This window comes from Nannobrachium achirus (genome assembly GCF_963921795.1).
Source record: "Nannobrachium achirus genome assembly, chromosome: 8".
NCBI classification, from domain to species: Eukaryota; Metazoa; Chordata; class Actinopteri; order Myctophiformes; family Myctophidae; genus Nannobrachium; species Nannobrachium achirus.
In genome coordinates, this window is record NC_137817.1 from 47,419,468 (window position 1) to 47,434,248 (window position 14,781).

At 41.4% G+C, this 14,781-nt stretch overlaps 1 protein-coding gene across 3 annotated transcripts in view; it reads left to right on the forward strand.

The window, feature by feature from the left end:
• Nucleotides 1-7,550: 7,550 nt before the first annotated feature.
• Nucleotides 7,551-14,781, forward strand: part of cluha (clustered mitochondria (cluA/CLU1) homolog a) — a 66,812-nt gene continuing 59,581 nt past the window's right edge. For 2 of the 3 annotated variants that reach the window (XM_080731007.1, XM_080731008.1), the window contains exon 1: nucleotides 7,551-7,905. In XM_080731007.1, the coding sequence (XP_080587133.1) occupies nucleotides 7,737-7,905 (169 nt within the window). In that variant the 5' untranslated portion in view covers nucleotides 7,551-7,736. Of the gene's footprint in view, nucleotides 7,906-9,009; nucleotides 9,105-14,781 lie in introns of those variants that run through there. The other variant, XM_080731009.1, reaches the window with a different exon arrangement.

Here is a 14,781-nt window from a genome sequence, read left to right on the forward strand (position 1 = left end):
GTCGACCGACAGGCTCTCAGCACGTCGCAAACGCGACGCGCTGAGAGCTTTGTCGATCGGCTATTCTCAGCGGAGATATTTAAGGCAGTCCGAAGTCACTAGTATAGAGCCCTGAGGGACTCCGCTGGTGGTTATGGGGCCTTGGTGGGAGTAGGGGTGTTATTTTCACATTTGAGGCGGCCATTTTAGGCAGAGCAAACCAACTGTGTCTTTCAGGGTCAACCATAAATCAACCCCTCACTGACTCACAGCTCAATGTGAAACTTGTAGGTTAGTCCAGCGGGTCCCAAACTTTTTCTGCTCGAAGCCCAAGTATTTGGTTGCCTCCCCAAGACACAAACTTAAAAATACATTTTGAACCAATAATCACTTCAAGCTTTGAGCGATGGTATAGTTGAGAGCTTGCAGATTGGTTGTTTACACAATTCTTGATTTTCTATGGAAAAATAAATTTCTCCCCCCCCCCCTTTCTTTTTTTTTTTTTACACCAGAAATTATTTTCTTAATTTTTTGTTTTTGTCTTTTGTTTTTTGAGAATTTCTGGAAATCTTTTGAAAACGATTCGAAACAATTTGGGTATTTATTTTGTTGAAAAACAAACAATCAGGACGTGGGACCCATTAAAAAAAAGGGTTCATGACCAGGATTGGCCACACATGGAAAAACTCTGGTCACAGATGAGAAGCCATTAATTCTCTGTTCCTCCCATGTTTATTTTGGTTACCCCAACTGTCATAATCTTAATTCCATATCTGCTAGATGACAATAAACTGCAGCTCCCTCCAGTGGTGGCTGGAGGGAGTTGCATGGTCAGCCTTTAGGTAGCAACAGAAGAACTATCACTGTCAACATTTTTATAAGATTTTTATTTTCTGTGTTGCAATAACAGTAAAAACAGAAGCTTTAATCTAAGGCTTTACCCAACAATACAGTGGCCACATCAAAGATGAGAGAGTGAATTAAATGGGCTACAGTAGCATTATGTATGAACCTTTTTTTTTCTCGCATGGACATGATTTTACTTTTGAAATGCTTACAGACACGGATGTCCTCAAGCCCATGATGTGTGTATCTGCTTAGGAACAAGCAGCCTATGGTTTGTTATGGTTTGGAAGTGATCGTGTCAGGCTGGGCAATAATATGAATATCATATCGATATTGTGATAATCAGACAAGATATCATCTGGGATTATGGGATATCATAATATCGTGACAGCAGGGCATTACAAGTGTTATCTTTTCCTGTGTTTAAATCGCTTAAGCTCTATTTTATACTTTCAAAAATGTCCAGAAATGCCATGCCAATGGAACTAACATAGCGTACTTTAAGTTCTTATATCAGTATCACAATGAAAACCAAGACCAAGAAGTTCTTGTTATTTTCATCCTTTTTGAGCGGTGGTTACACCGTCTCCTATACGTGGCCGTGTGTGTATGCGTGTGTGTGTGTGCGTGTGTGCGTGTGTGTGTGTCTGTATGTAGCCTGCAGGCCTGCAGTACCTTTTATGACCACACATGTTAAGGGAGGGGCGCTGTTGTTCAGGCCAGGCCAGACCAGGCACACACACACACACACGCGCACACACACACACACACACACACACACACACACACACACACACAGGGGGGAAGGGGGGGGGGGTAAACCACCGCTCAGTTCACACGGGTGTGATTTTTTATATATTAAAGGAGTAGTTCATCCAAAAAATACATATTCTCTATCAGTTACACACCCCACGAAGCCTTGAATTCATGGAGATTTTGTTGTTTTTGTCACGTTCCTAAGCCAATCATTTGATGACCGGCAGACTCAAAGCGTCTCCTACTGAGTCCCTTACTGAGTCTCCTACTGACCGATGACCCGATCATCAAATTGTTGACTCGGGAATGCCACGAAATCAATAAAATCTCCATGAATGCAAGGCTTCATGGGGTGTGTAATTGATAGAAAATGTTTGTTTCTTTCTTTTGGGGGGTCGGATGTTGGATGTCGGATGTTATATTATCATTAAAGCCTTTATAGTGTATAATCTATGGTGGGGCCCACCGTTGGGCCCCCATGCAGCCCGCAGGTTGAGAACCACTGATCTGATTCTGCACACAGACAGACAACTGAAATGCATCATACATGAAGCATCCTCTCTGTGTGCATGGGTCATACACCAAGGACAGAAAGGTCAAAAAATGTATATATATACACAGTACAGTTTGTACTGTCGGCTCTTTGTAGACCCAGAGGCCTTGTTAGTATATTGTCACACTTTCTTGGATCGTTGTGCTTTAATGCAACTACTACCATCAACTATGAAGATGAGTTACTTTGCAGAGTATTCTAAATGACCACTCTGAAAAGACAGGTTAGGCAGTGCGTGTGTGTGTGTGTGTGTGTGTGTGTGTGTGTGTGTGTGTGTGTGTGTGTGTGTGTGTGTGTGTGTGTGTGTGTGTGTGTGTGTGTGTGTGTGTGTGTGTGTGTGTGTGTGTGTGTGTGTGTGTGTGTGTGTGTGTGTGTGTGTGTGTGTGTGTGTGCCCGTGTGCGCGTGTGCCCGTGTGCGCGTGTGCTGTGCACGTGCGTGCTCACGCGTACAGTAACTGCATGCATGTGTTTCCAGAGGCCCCAAATGTAAAATGTAGGCCTATAGATGGGATTTGCACATGGTGGCCCCCTAGTGGTTTTCGCTGAGCCTTTTTTTCCCCCCTCAGAACTTTTAAACTCAACTAATTTCTTTCATTGTCTTATTTTTTATCTGCGTGCAGACAAGTATACCCTATATAATTTATATTCATACATGCAGTGGTGCAATACGAATGCATTTTGGTCCTGTACTGTCCCATGAATTTAAGTAATTGCAGCCTTACCGTGCAGAGAGACTAAACAAACGGAGTAGATTAAAGGGGAGTAAATGTTTCTGGTGAACAGTTAAAGGAGTAGCTCACCCCCAAAATTATTATTTTTTTCTCTATTGATTACTCACACCATGGAGACTTGAGTTCAATAATATTTTTAGTTTTTTGTCGGATTCCTATGACAATAATTTGATTACAATAAACTTACCCCCATCCCCATCCGGAATCAAAGGGGGTAAATTTACTATATCCAAATTTTTGTCTTAGGGATGCGACAAATACAAAATAATATGATTTAACTCAAGTCTCCATGGCGTGAGTAATCAATAGAAAAAAAGTCATTTTGGGGGTGAACTACTCCTTTAAAGCTCTGTGTTGCGATCATTACTATAGACTACATTTTCCGGTTGGGATACCAGTTTCACCCAAGAGAGATACTTTACTAGCTTAAATCTTATAGTGTTCTGGTTCTCTCTCCTGATTGGATAAAACGTGTATCCTGACCTGTTTACTAAAGAGCTGGAGCCGCAGGGAGACCCCTGTTACTGAACTAACACTATAGCAGTGATTGCTAACAGAATATAGTGCTTTAAACCTTTTAACGATTTTCAGTTTGTTTTAACCAAAAACAATATCACTTACCCTACCTTTGAGTTCCTGCACTGAGAAATGGCCTATAGCAGACAACATGAAGATTGATAGCATTTATATAAAAGGTGTCCTTTTAGTTCAGAACAGGTTTTGTAAGAATGATTGAGATGTGCGTATAGCAGGTTTTCTCTAACAGGGTATGACCTGGTATTTGCAGGTGTATCACATTGCTATGAGAATGCATTCAGAATTATGTGAGAATCTGTTTGCAATTGAGCCAATATCCAAATATACTAAGTGTAACCATCAATTATTGCAGTTGGTATACACTGAAATGAGCCGACTTCTATTTAAGTTCTGATTTAACTGTGATTTAGTGCAGGGAAATGAGGGAATGGTATCTTACGCTAAGATGTACTGTCATAGGTTGGTTCGAAAGTTATGTATTTAGGCCTATCATCATTTTTCAGCTGTGTAACTTAAGTTATACAAAATAATCTCACGTCAATATATTTACTCATCACTATTATTAAGTCAATAGTCACCAGGTGACAGGCAAGGCTGTGGGGTATTAATTTTACACAACATTATGCTTAATGCTTGTTTGAGATTGTTTAGCTCATTAGGAGTATGTGTATGTTTATTAATTGTCAAATCGATTGCTTGAAGTGCTGAAGAATAGGGGATATTTTGCGTTTAACAAGTGTATTTGCATAAAGTTATGCTTGAAGTTGTCTTGACGGTAATCTGCACTGTTGCCTAGGATATAGGCAAAGAATCAAAGAGGTATTAGTTGTTATTTATAGTTGATGTCTCTTTAAAGGCCAACCATTAAATGACAGTGTGCACTATTCCTCCTCCAGCTTTTAGAGACAAATACTAGCAGGAATAAAGAGTTGTCTCGTTGAATACAATAATTCCCCTCTTCTGGAGGGATCCTGCATTTTTAGACTGTTATGCTTCAAGACACAGGGTGTGTGGGGGGGGTCGTCAGCCCTATTGTCTCAGCTCTATGTTCCCTCGGCCCTCTGTTCCCTCAGCTTGCGGCGTCCCACGTGGCATGGCACAGGCACATACTTGTCTAGTAGTGCCGTTCTTAAACGTATACATTTCAAGAAGCCCAGACAGTCCATTTGGTTGTATACTGTCAGAGTCGCAGACTTGTAAGAGTGAAAAGTCAAATTTTAAAAACCCCTAAAGGAACACGCGAGTCCCTGTACACCACTTTGGTCTAGTGGAAAGACACCTTAGAGTTGGGATTAGAGGGTTAGAGTTGGGGTTAAGGGAACATTGGGCTAATAAGGAAACATCAGGGTGGGTTGGGTGAAACTTGAGCATTCTCGAGGGGCCATTTGCTTTCAGAGACAGTAGGTTAGTCCAACACAAATACATACACAACAGACAAGTCATGATGCAAACAAAGTGGTAGTGAGGTGACTTTGTCCATAGCGCCTTTTTACTATGTTAACAGCCTAACACAACACGTCACAACGCTAAGTTATGACAACACCAGTTCATCTTTTCCATAACTACTGTATCTATAACTATAGGCAAACTTAGTTCTACTCTCCCAGATTAGCTTTTCTTTCCACATGTCCACAGCATAACGTGTCACACACTATATGACACTATATGACAGCATAGCAGGGAAGTAGGTCTATAGGTATTTCACTTTGCATCTGCAGATAATGTCTTCCATTGTTATGAAAATGCCTCTTTCTTGTGTATCTTTATGAGGAGTAATCTAACTTGAAACAGGCCTTGAAATATATTTTACGTTCTAAATGAATATTACTGTTTATTTGATACCGTAAAACACTTTATTTTCTTTTTTTTGTATATTGTCTCCAGCAATAGTGCAGAATGGCACCTCCTGGTTTCATAATACAATATGATGTGTAGAAAGATTCTTTAAAATCTGGTCCTTAGATGAACATAAGCTGTTGTTTGATTACCGCATATACTGTGTTAACTTCCTATAGCGATCTGTACACATAATTTGAATAAAATGGAGGATTGGCTAACCGTTGTTATATTGTTCTTTCTTATACAAAAGATATTCCATTATACAAATATGTAGAGATATAGGTGAAAGTTGAAATGGACTTAAAAGAGAAGCCCTTAAAGGTGAATCTTTAAGTTTAACACACATCACAGGTTTACAGATTCAAAAGTGTGGTAGCCTATCAATTTGGTTTAATTTTGAACTCTCAGTTATGGGGGTTCTATATAAAAACATTAGATAAATATGGGTTCTAGTGGACCGATGTGCCATATAGTGTCATAATAAATCAATGTCACGCATATTCTGAAGGACATCTGCAGACAAGACATTCAGTAATTGGTTCTTATCAAAATAAGAACATTATAATGGTGTTGTGTACACAACAAAAAATACATTTGCCACATACAAGTTCAAGTCTTTGCCACAAACACATTAGTCAGTGTACAGACATATTGATGGTATGGTGTAGCCGCAAATTGCAACACTAGATTTTTTATAATCGGATGAATCTAGGGTTGCAATACCTCCCATAGGGATCCAATGCATCAAAACAGTTTTTTGCTATCTGATTGTATTAAACGACTTCGAACTCACCAATATTGTGGCTCTATGGAAAGCTTGGAGTTTAGTCTTGCTATCTGCAAAGCGTTTGTTTCAGAAAAATCCACAGTAGACATGTTAGGAGCTACTTTCTATCCAAGACATTTGGTTCAGGTGATATTTGGAGCTGTGTGGAACACAAGCTCCCCTATACGTGGCCGTGTGTGTAGGTATGTGGGTGGGTATGTGGGTATGTGGGTGGGTGGGTGGGTCTGTATGTAGCCTGTATGTAGTAACCCTGGGTGACCAGAGAGGTGCTGTTGAGTCTAGCCTGCCCTGAGCATCAACTGCAATACACACACACACACACACACACACACACACACACACACACACACACACACACACACACACACACACACACACACACACACACACACACAGCTCCACTTCGAACAGAGGTTCGATTTTTTTTTCTAAGTCCTGGAGTTTGGAAGCGCTCGTGGAAAATCCCTCAACGGTCCTGTGACCACCTGGTTCTAAATGTCACATAATGCAGGAGGCAGCGGGACATGGCGTTATAGAAGACAAGCACTTCCAAAGTTCAACACTTAGAAAATAAACCATGTCTGCTCGGATTTCTTGACAGAAAATAAATCATAACAATTATACGGTGGATTTTTCAGAACCACCAGTAAACACAGTTAAAAGGTAATGTTATGTGCAGATTAACACTGTGAATGGACCTGAGCGTACTAGTGTTAGTAGGCTATAGCTGTAGAAGGGGATTATCTAGTGTGATTTAAAATGCCAGCCAGAGGCAATCAAATGTAGGCCAGTGTAGCAAAGGTTAAACACAAATCAGTTGCTCTAATCACTCTGTGGTCATTGATTCTTATTTAAGGTGACACATTCCTCAATGTATTATTATAGGTGCTGTCGGGCAGACACCTCATATCTCCATATTCACTTGCCTTGTACTGTACATACATTATTATATGAGTCACATATCCACTGTTGATAAGTCTGTATGCATACATCCATCCATTCATAGGTGATAGATGTGAATATGTTCATGTATAGCCTATATATATGTATTTATATAGACAAAGCAGTGTGTGTGTGTGTGTGTGTGTGTGTGTGTGTGTGTGTGTGTGTGTGTGTGTGTGTGTGTGTGTATAGGATATATATATATATATAAATATATATATATATATATATATATATATATATATATATATATATATAATGTCTATATATCTATCTATCTATCTATCTATCTCTCTATCTATCTATCTTTAATTCATTTTTCAAGTCATATATCTCTAGTGTTTACAGGCTGTTACCTTACCTATCCTGTATGTATTTCATGATTAATGTCAGCATGTTCAGTCCGTGTAATCTCTACTACACTAGTTATGTGTTTTGTCTGCTCTTGCTCGCCGTCCCCAGACGTTCTGGGGGAGGAACCAGAGCCATGGAGACGCAAAGGCAAAGAGGTCAATAGGAGGAGGAGGAGGTTGGAACCACGTGTGATCAGCGCACAGCACTGTCCTTCTTCACTGACACACTTGTTTTTCTAATCTCTCCTTCTTCTTCCTGCCCCGTTTTCTGTGTGTCTGGCCGGAGGGAGCCTGCTAGTTAGGAACACTTTGGACCCCTTTTTTTTCTTTTTGCGCAACGTTTTTTTCCCCCTGTTGCCTAACCGGCTTCTGCCACTCACTACCTACTGACTGACTGACAGACGCCGATCACCATGGTGAGCAAGACGGATGACATCCCCGCGTCTGTGCCGAACTGCAACCCGGTGGACCCGAGTTCTGATGGGGAAGGAGGAGGAGGCCACCACCATGACGCTAAAGAATCCACTGGCACCACCGTTACCTCCACCGCGAAGGAGCCTTCTTCATGCGCCTCTTGCTGCGGTGAGCCAAGTTGTTATAACACACCCTTGTGCGCCTTGACGAGTTTGTTTGATCACTTGAAAAACTCTAGGGGTGTTGCTTGCCCAGAGCTTTGATGATCTACAAGCGACACAAGATGACAAAAGGCGATGCCTTGGCGTGTGTAGATCTGTTCTTGTCTGCAAGCGGCGGGCGCATCCTCAGTTGAACTTGAAGCTTGGGTGTTCACTTCTTCTCCTGGTCCATCATGGTTCATTCATCTTCTGCAACAAGAATGCACCCTGATTCCTGTCAGTGCGTAACATGCGTAAAACGCGCATATGTCCTGCTTTGCGGCTATGTTTTGTGATCCTCTCTGAGGTGCAAACCAAACGATGTCTTTGTGGTACAACAGTAAAAGTCACACCACCACTCACTACTCCACCTTGCACCAACTCCACGTTAGCATGTTGCTAAGGTAGCAGCAGCAGCAGCCGGCTAACCGAGAGGGTGCTGATCCAGCACGTTTAATGCAATAACATGACGTCTTATCATTCAGCAGAAGGGGAAACAATAGCGATCGATACAATTCATGGATTTATATCATGATTATTATCACCCAGACAGTCCTGACAGTTGCATTTAACTGCACCACTTGTTAGATCTGGCAATGAGACATACTGTGTGTATGACAGCTAGTGGATGCTATAGTTAGCATGGATGCATATGTGTTGTTTATTAGACCCAGTTAACTGATGCAATTAAAAACATGTAAACTAGTCTTTCATAACACACGCACAGTGCGCGCCGCCAGGCTGTGACGCACGCATGTTGTCAGCGTGCAGCAGAGAGCACGGAGCAGTGTAGTTGGTTGAACTGAAGGTCACCTTCATGTGGGAGGCTCACAAACAGACACCTTCAGCCCGAAAGAGGGGGGGTTGTGTCGGTAGATTAGAACCCATGGCTCTGTCTTGGGGAAAGACGGGCCGGCCCTAATTCGGGGACTCCGGTGAAACCGTTAAACGGCCCGTTGTGGACGGTTAACTGGGCCGTTGGGGCTGCAGGGTGACTGGTTACATGTACACTGTTGTGTCTCAGCCCCCTCCTGTCTGGGTTGTGATCACATGGAACGCTCCGCGACCCGGGAAGCGGAAGCGGCGGTGTTTTTCATGGTGATCATGTACGGACAGAAGGTTATTATAGCATACATAACATCATAATAATAACACACTGTGTGACAGGTAAGGAGCTCATGTCAATCCACGACTGGTTTAACGCCTCAGATTCAGAATGAGTAGATGTAGAAGACTAGAAGTGGTGTTGGTTTCAACGCTTGGAATCCATGCGTCCCCTATTTTGGGCATATTTTTTGATTGGATACTAAATATTAGTAAGAACTTAGTAAGCACTTCCTGGGGACTTGTTTCCATTGCTTTCCTAATGTGTTCAATTCACCAACAACACAGCATAAAACATTGAACACAATGCATTAACAAATACAAACACTATGTACAATAGAGAAAAGATATTTAAGGCACATTGTTTATCCAAAAATGGCATAACTGCAAGCTATGTATTTTTTATTTAAATATTTTGAATAGGGCTTAAGTGATTTGTGCATTGAAGAATCTCAGTTTTATTAAATATAATTTAACTTATCTAAACTATTTTCAGTTTCACTTGTGGGAACATTGAAACGGTACACGTGTGTGGTTGTGACTTGTGTCAGGTAATTGTGTGTGTGTGTGTGTGTGTGTGTGTGTGTGTGTGTGTGTGTGTGTGTGTGTGTGTGTGTGTGTGTGTGTGTGTGTGTGTGTGTGTGTGTGTGCAATCTTTTGGAAGAGTTTACTGAAGTTATTATATTGGTTATTATTATTTTAAAACTATACATATATACATACATACGACTCATCATTGGAGTGTAAGGCTTTTTAACCTACAGTACATCATTTTGTGTTGAAATCTACATGGTAATGAAATAATCATATGCATTTACTAGGAAATCATAGACAGTGCTACAGTCTTGACTAATTGCCAAATACCAAAGCATAGATATTAGACCTGGTGTCCTCTCCATTTATAATACGTGATATTACATACTGCAGGTTAATATTATGGGAAGTGATGTTATTTGGATGCTGTAAGGTTGAACTTGTTGTGAGGTCAGACAGATTGGGGTGAGTGGGTTTTAAATGGCTTAATGTTCATGTGGGGTGAACGCTGAACAGACGACCTCAGTTAATCTTCTCTGGTGACTCCTGCAGTCTTCCAGACCAGATAAGAGACTCAAAGCAAGGTTAAAGTATTCCTTGTCTGTATAGTGCTTGGCAAACATCTGGGTTCTTATTGCTTCCATACATAAATTATAGCTTTATGGTGCTTTACTTCATGGTATTATTTTAACCTTTTAGTTTATGTCATGTTAGTCTAAACGTAACCTTTGGCCTTATGCAATGATGCATGTTTAGGTAAGACTGCAATCTGTCTTTACCAGTGGTTGTCAAAGTGGGGTCCAGTACTTTCTGGGTTCCTTGAGGGCGTTCCAAATTGGACCCTTACAGCTCTGTAACTCTGTGAGTGTACATTTGTACACTCTCAGGGTTATGGGGTTCCTTGAAATTAAAAGGTTTGAGAACCACTGGTCTATACACTGGAGCGGTGCTCCTGGAAGGAGCTAAGCTCCAACATCTGTCTTTGTCCTTTTGTCCAAAGTTTGCTGTACGCCCAGAGCCACTTTAAGCAGGGACGCCAAGCTTGGCCTACATCTTTGCACAAAGCGCCCACAGTTTGTGGTACGCTCAGGGTCACATTGGCCATGAAGCTTGGTCTACATCTGGCCTACATCTTTGCACAAAGCGCCCAAAGTTGGTTATATGCCCAGGGTCACATTGGCTAAGCTTCGTGGGATGCTTAATGAAATAAATAGCACTGCTCACTTCACACTAAGTGTGATTTTTGTTATATGCTCGGATGCTCGCGGCTCACCACCAGTCCCACAGGGTGAGAATCGCTGTTAAAAAAAAGATAATGAACCTGAAATGAACCTGAAAATGTTAGTCATGTTGTGTTGTTGATATGGAACTGGCTGCATGACTATGCAGTGCAGTCACACTCTGCCTGCTCTTTGTGTGGTTGGTGGAAGGACAACAGCAGGATGCCATCTTGTGCAGCAACAAATCTCTCGATCCCAGAAAGGCCTTGTTGTCCTGTCTGCCGTCCATTGATTCCACAGAGCTGTGTGGCCTTGGTGATGTTTCCATAGCAGCGGCCATGGTCCCCAGGGGCGTCACACCAAATTCTGGGCCCTGGGTACAAGGATTCACTGCGGGCCCCCCCATGAATGTTAACTATTGAAAAATAGCAGATATACAAGCTCACAGCTCGGCACCGAGTGCCGCGCTGCAAGCTTGTAGATCTGCTATTTTTGAAAAATCGTGAAAATGTTGTGCCAAGAAACCTATGTTTCCATGTCAGTGATGCTCAAACTTTGTGAAGGACCCCCCCCCCATCTCAAAATATTTAGTTCCAGGGACCCCCCAGAAGCAAAATTTGAGTTACAAATGTTCACTTAAAAATACATGTATTCAAAGATTTGCGCGGCACTCGGTGCCACGCTGTGAGCTTGTATATCTGCTATTTTTCAATAGCTAAAGTTACTAGGGCCCCTCCACCTTGGGCCCTGGTAACTCAGTCCCACTTTCCTACCCCTTGTGACGCCCCTGATGGTCCCTACAGTCCTCATTTCAAGGTCCATGGTGCAGCGTTGTGTGGCTGGCTGGCTGCTGGTTTGATTCATTTGTAGTCAACACAGGACGTTAGGCAGGGAGTGAACTACTAAACTAATGCTTCGGTGTAGCTACAGAGGTCAGTAGGGCAGCTGAGGCACACTGGAGTTGCCCGTGAAACAAGTCCAGGTGTGGCTGCCTTGGGATTCTGTGTCAACCACACGTTGTAATTGCAATTACATATCATATTTAATACAATTTACAATTTAAGCAGACACTCTTAATCCAGAGCAATTTACAATAAGCAAGGTAATAAATACATCATCAGTACATCAACATCAATAAATCCACTGGAAAAGAAAAGTTATGAATTATCGTTTTTTAAATGTTCTATATCGGTGTTCGGCACTGTTCGCACTAATACCCCTATGCAGAGGCCAATTATGATATGTTTTACCAACTTGGCATAACTATCCCCCCCCCCCCCACACACACACACACACTCACACATATTTTCAAAGATGGAAGGGGGAAAAAAGCCAACCTGCATGCACAAATTTATCATGATTTGATGCATTGTGAGCTTGTAGATCTGCATATTTTGACCAGCCCATTGTTGTGCCTTGAGTCAAACAAAAAGTTCTAAAACCACTGAGCTAGTGTGTACTGCAAGTGTCCCGGTGAATGAACTAAGAACTTTATTAATCATTGGATTAAGAGTTCTGGAGCTTGAAGTTTGGTTCTTCTGAGACAGATTTTGGGGTCTGGAATTATAGCTCCACCATCACAGGGGAAACATCACGTATTGTAGTGAAGTCTTGTGTTATTTCACAGGTATTCTGGACTTTTATCTTTAGACTGTTCTGTAGTATCCTATTCTTGTTTTCTTTTTGGTTAATCTTTCCTTGACCCAGTGCCCCGAAAGACCATTGCCTTGCTGGTGGGAAGTGGAACTGCTTCCTTTGGAGTGTGACTGAATGACCAAGGTCTGCTCACTGTTAGGGCTGTCACAATTATGACACTTTACACAGCGATTAATTGTCACTCAGATAATTGCGATTACCGATTTCATTGTTTTTGTTGTTGACTATTACATTTCTCTTTGGCTTGTAGGCTTTGAAGTTGCACATGGCAGATATGACGCATAACCTAAATATACAAAGAAATGACATATTTGACAACTTTGACAAAAAGAACATTGATAGTGGAAATTGCAGATCTACAAATTAGACGATTATGTCTCACTTTAACCTGTCACGTCACGTCACACTTTTGGCCCTACTCTTATCTCTGGCACTGTTGCCCCTATCCATGCCAAACTTTGCATACACACTCCTTGGCTGGCAAACCACAACCTCTGCACCTGATTTCTCACATGCCCCTCTTCTAGTGCCACCATGAGATTTCTTTTAATGCCACTTAAAGGCCAATTTGTGTATACATGCGACCTGACGGTCGCTTATCTCCCGATTAGGGAGTCTTACTGGTGTCATAATTGTGACCGGCCTACTCACTGTTGTCGTGTGTGTTCTGATTAATATGTTCTATGCATGGCAAGCCTGAGTTGTTTTAACTGAGCCTGTTTTTTTGAAAATGACACTGAACAAGGGCAGTTAGCAAGTGACTTTTGGACATGGTTGTTTGTCTATGTCAGTTATGAAGTGTCTTACTGTATGCCTTTTTGTAGGGCAGTGTGTCAAACGGTTGGTTGTTATTACTTCACTTGACTGTGGATGCAGTCATTATTTTAACATGAAGAACACCGTTCTCTGCCACTCCTTGACTGGCCCAATCTCCTAGTTCTCATGCCATGCTTTTCTGCTTTGACGAACTTGGCTAAAACCACGTTTTCTTTCTAGCTTTACTGTGACCATTAGATGACACTTGCACAAACCAACAAGCACTTTAATGATTCACCCGGCAGGTTCATAATGTTTTCATAATGCCTACCTGGTATGATCCTGTTTTGCATTTTTTGGCCTTGTGTTGAACAAAATTTATATAGAAAACTTTGTTTTGATTTGACTGGATATTTCAGTGATGTCCATCATTAGTTTCTTCCAGCAGCACCCTTAAGATTTGAGATAAATTAAAGAGCACAATCTCAGCCAGACAGGAATGAAAATAAACTGTATTGTTTTACTCCATTGGGCCAAAAATACAGGCGCCAAGGTATTAAAACAAGAATGCAATAACCATGTTGTTATCACCACATACAGTATGTGTGCTACACAGTAAAGTACTAGTGTTATACAAGTGTTCATTTATCCAATCTTACTGTCACTGTCACTCTTAAGAGTAGGCCTACAAATGTAACCTGGCTACATTATTGCCCCCAGATTTAGCACTCTGATTACTGTGCAGCTGCTACTATAGAGGTATTTTGTACTCTCATTCATTGCTGTGGGACTAATTGGAGCAATTTTGCAATAATTAGGCTGCAGGATCAGCCTCCCCATGTTGTCACGTTGGTCTCTTGTTTTCAGTGTACTGAATGGTCATACTGTAAGCACTAGATGGTGTGTGAGTTAACGCTCCTGTTTAAATTTCCCTCATGAAAACACATTTTAGATTTTCAGCTACCTTCTCCTTTAAAGCTGCAATTCAGAACCTAATGAATAGAACATTATTTTAATGGTAGATGGCACAGTATGTAAACCAATATCATTTCTAGAAAATAAAATAAAAGCCAACATGCTTCATCAGCTAGGGCAAGTATGATGATCTCTCTCTCTCTCTCAGTTGGATTTGTCAGTTGGAGTGGTTTTTATTTTGATGGAATAGCCAGGCAGTGTCACCTCTGTCTCATTAGTTGTTGCTATACTAGCAGCATTTAAAAAAAAAAAATAAGAATGTGAAGGTTTTCAGCCGTCTAAATGGGTTAAATACTGTAGCCAGTTTTGAGCTTGTGCATCTGCTACTTTTGATTATTTTGTGTGATGCTGTAGTATGATCGAGTATGGCGCTAATGTACGAAAAAACACAAAGTTAAAATATGGAGATTGAGGTTTCTGCCCGACCGAGACGATATCTATTCATTGACGAACACTGATAAAACTTCACCTGCAAAAGACTGTTGGTTCGATGTCATCAGACTTGTGTATTGTTTTTAGTGAAAAACGATACCAGCATTACTATGTCATCGTCAACAATGTGTAAATGGTAGATATACCCTGACATTCTTTGTACGCAG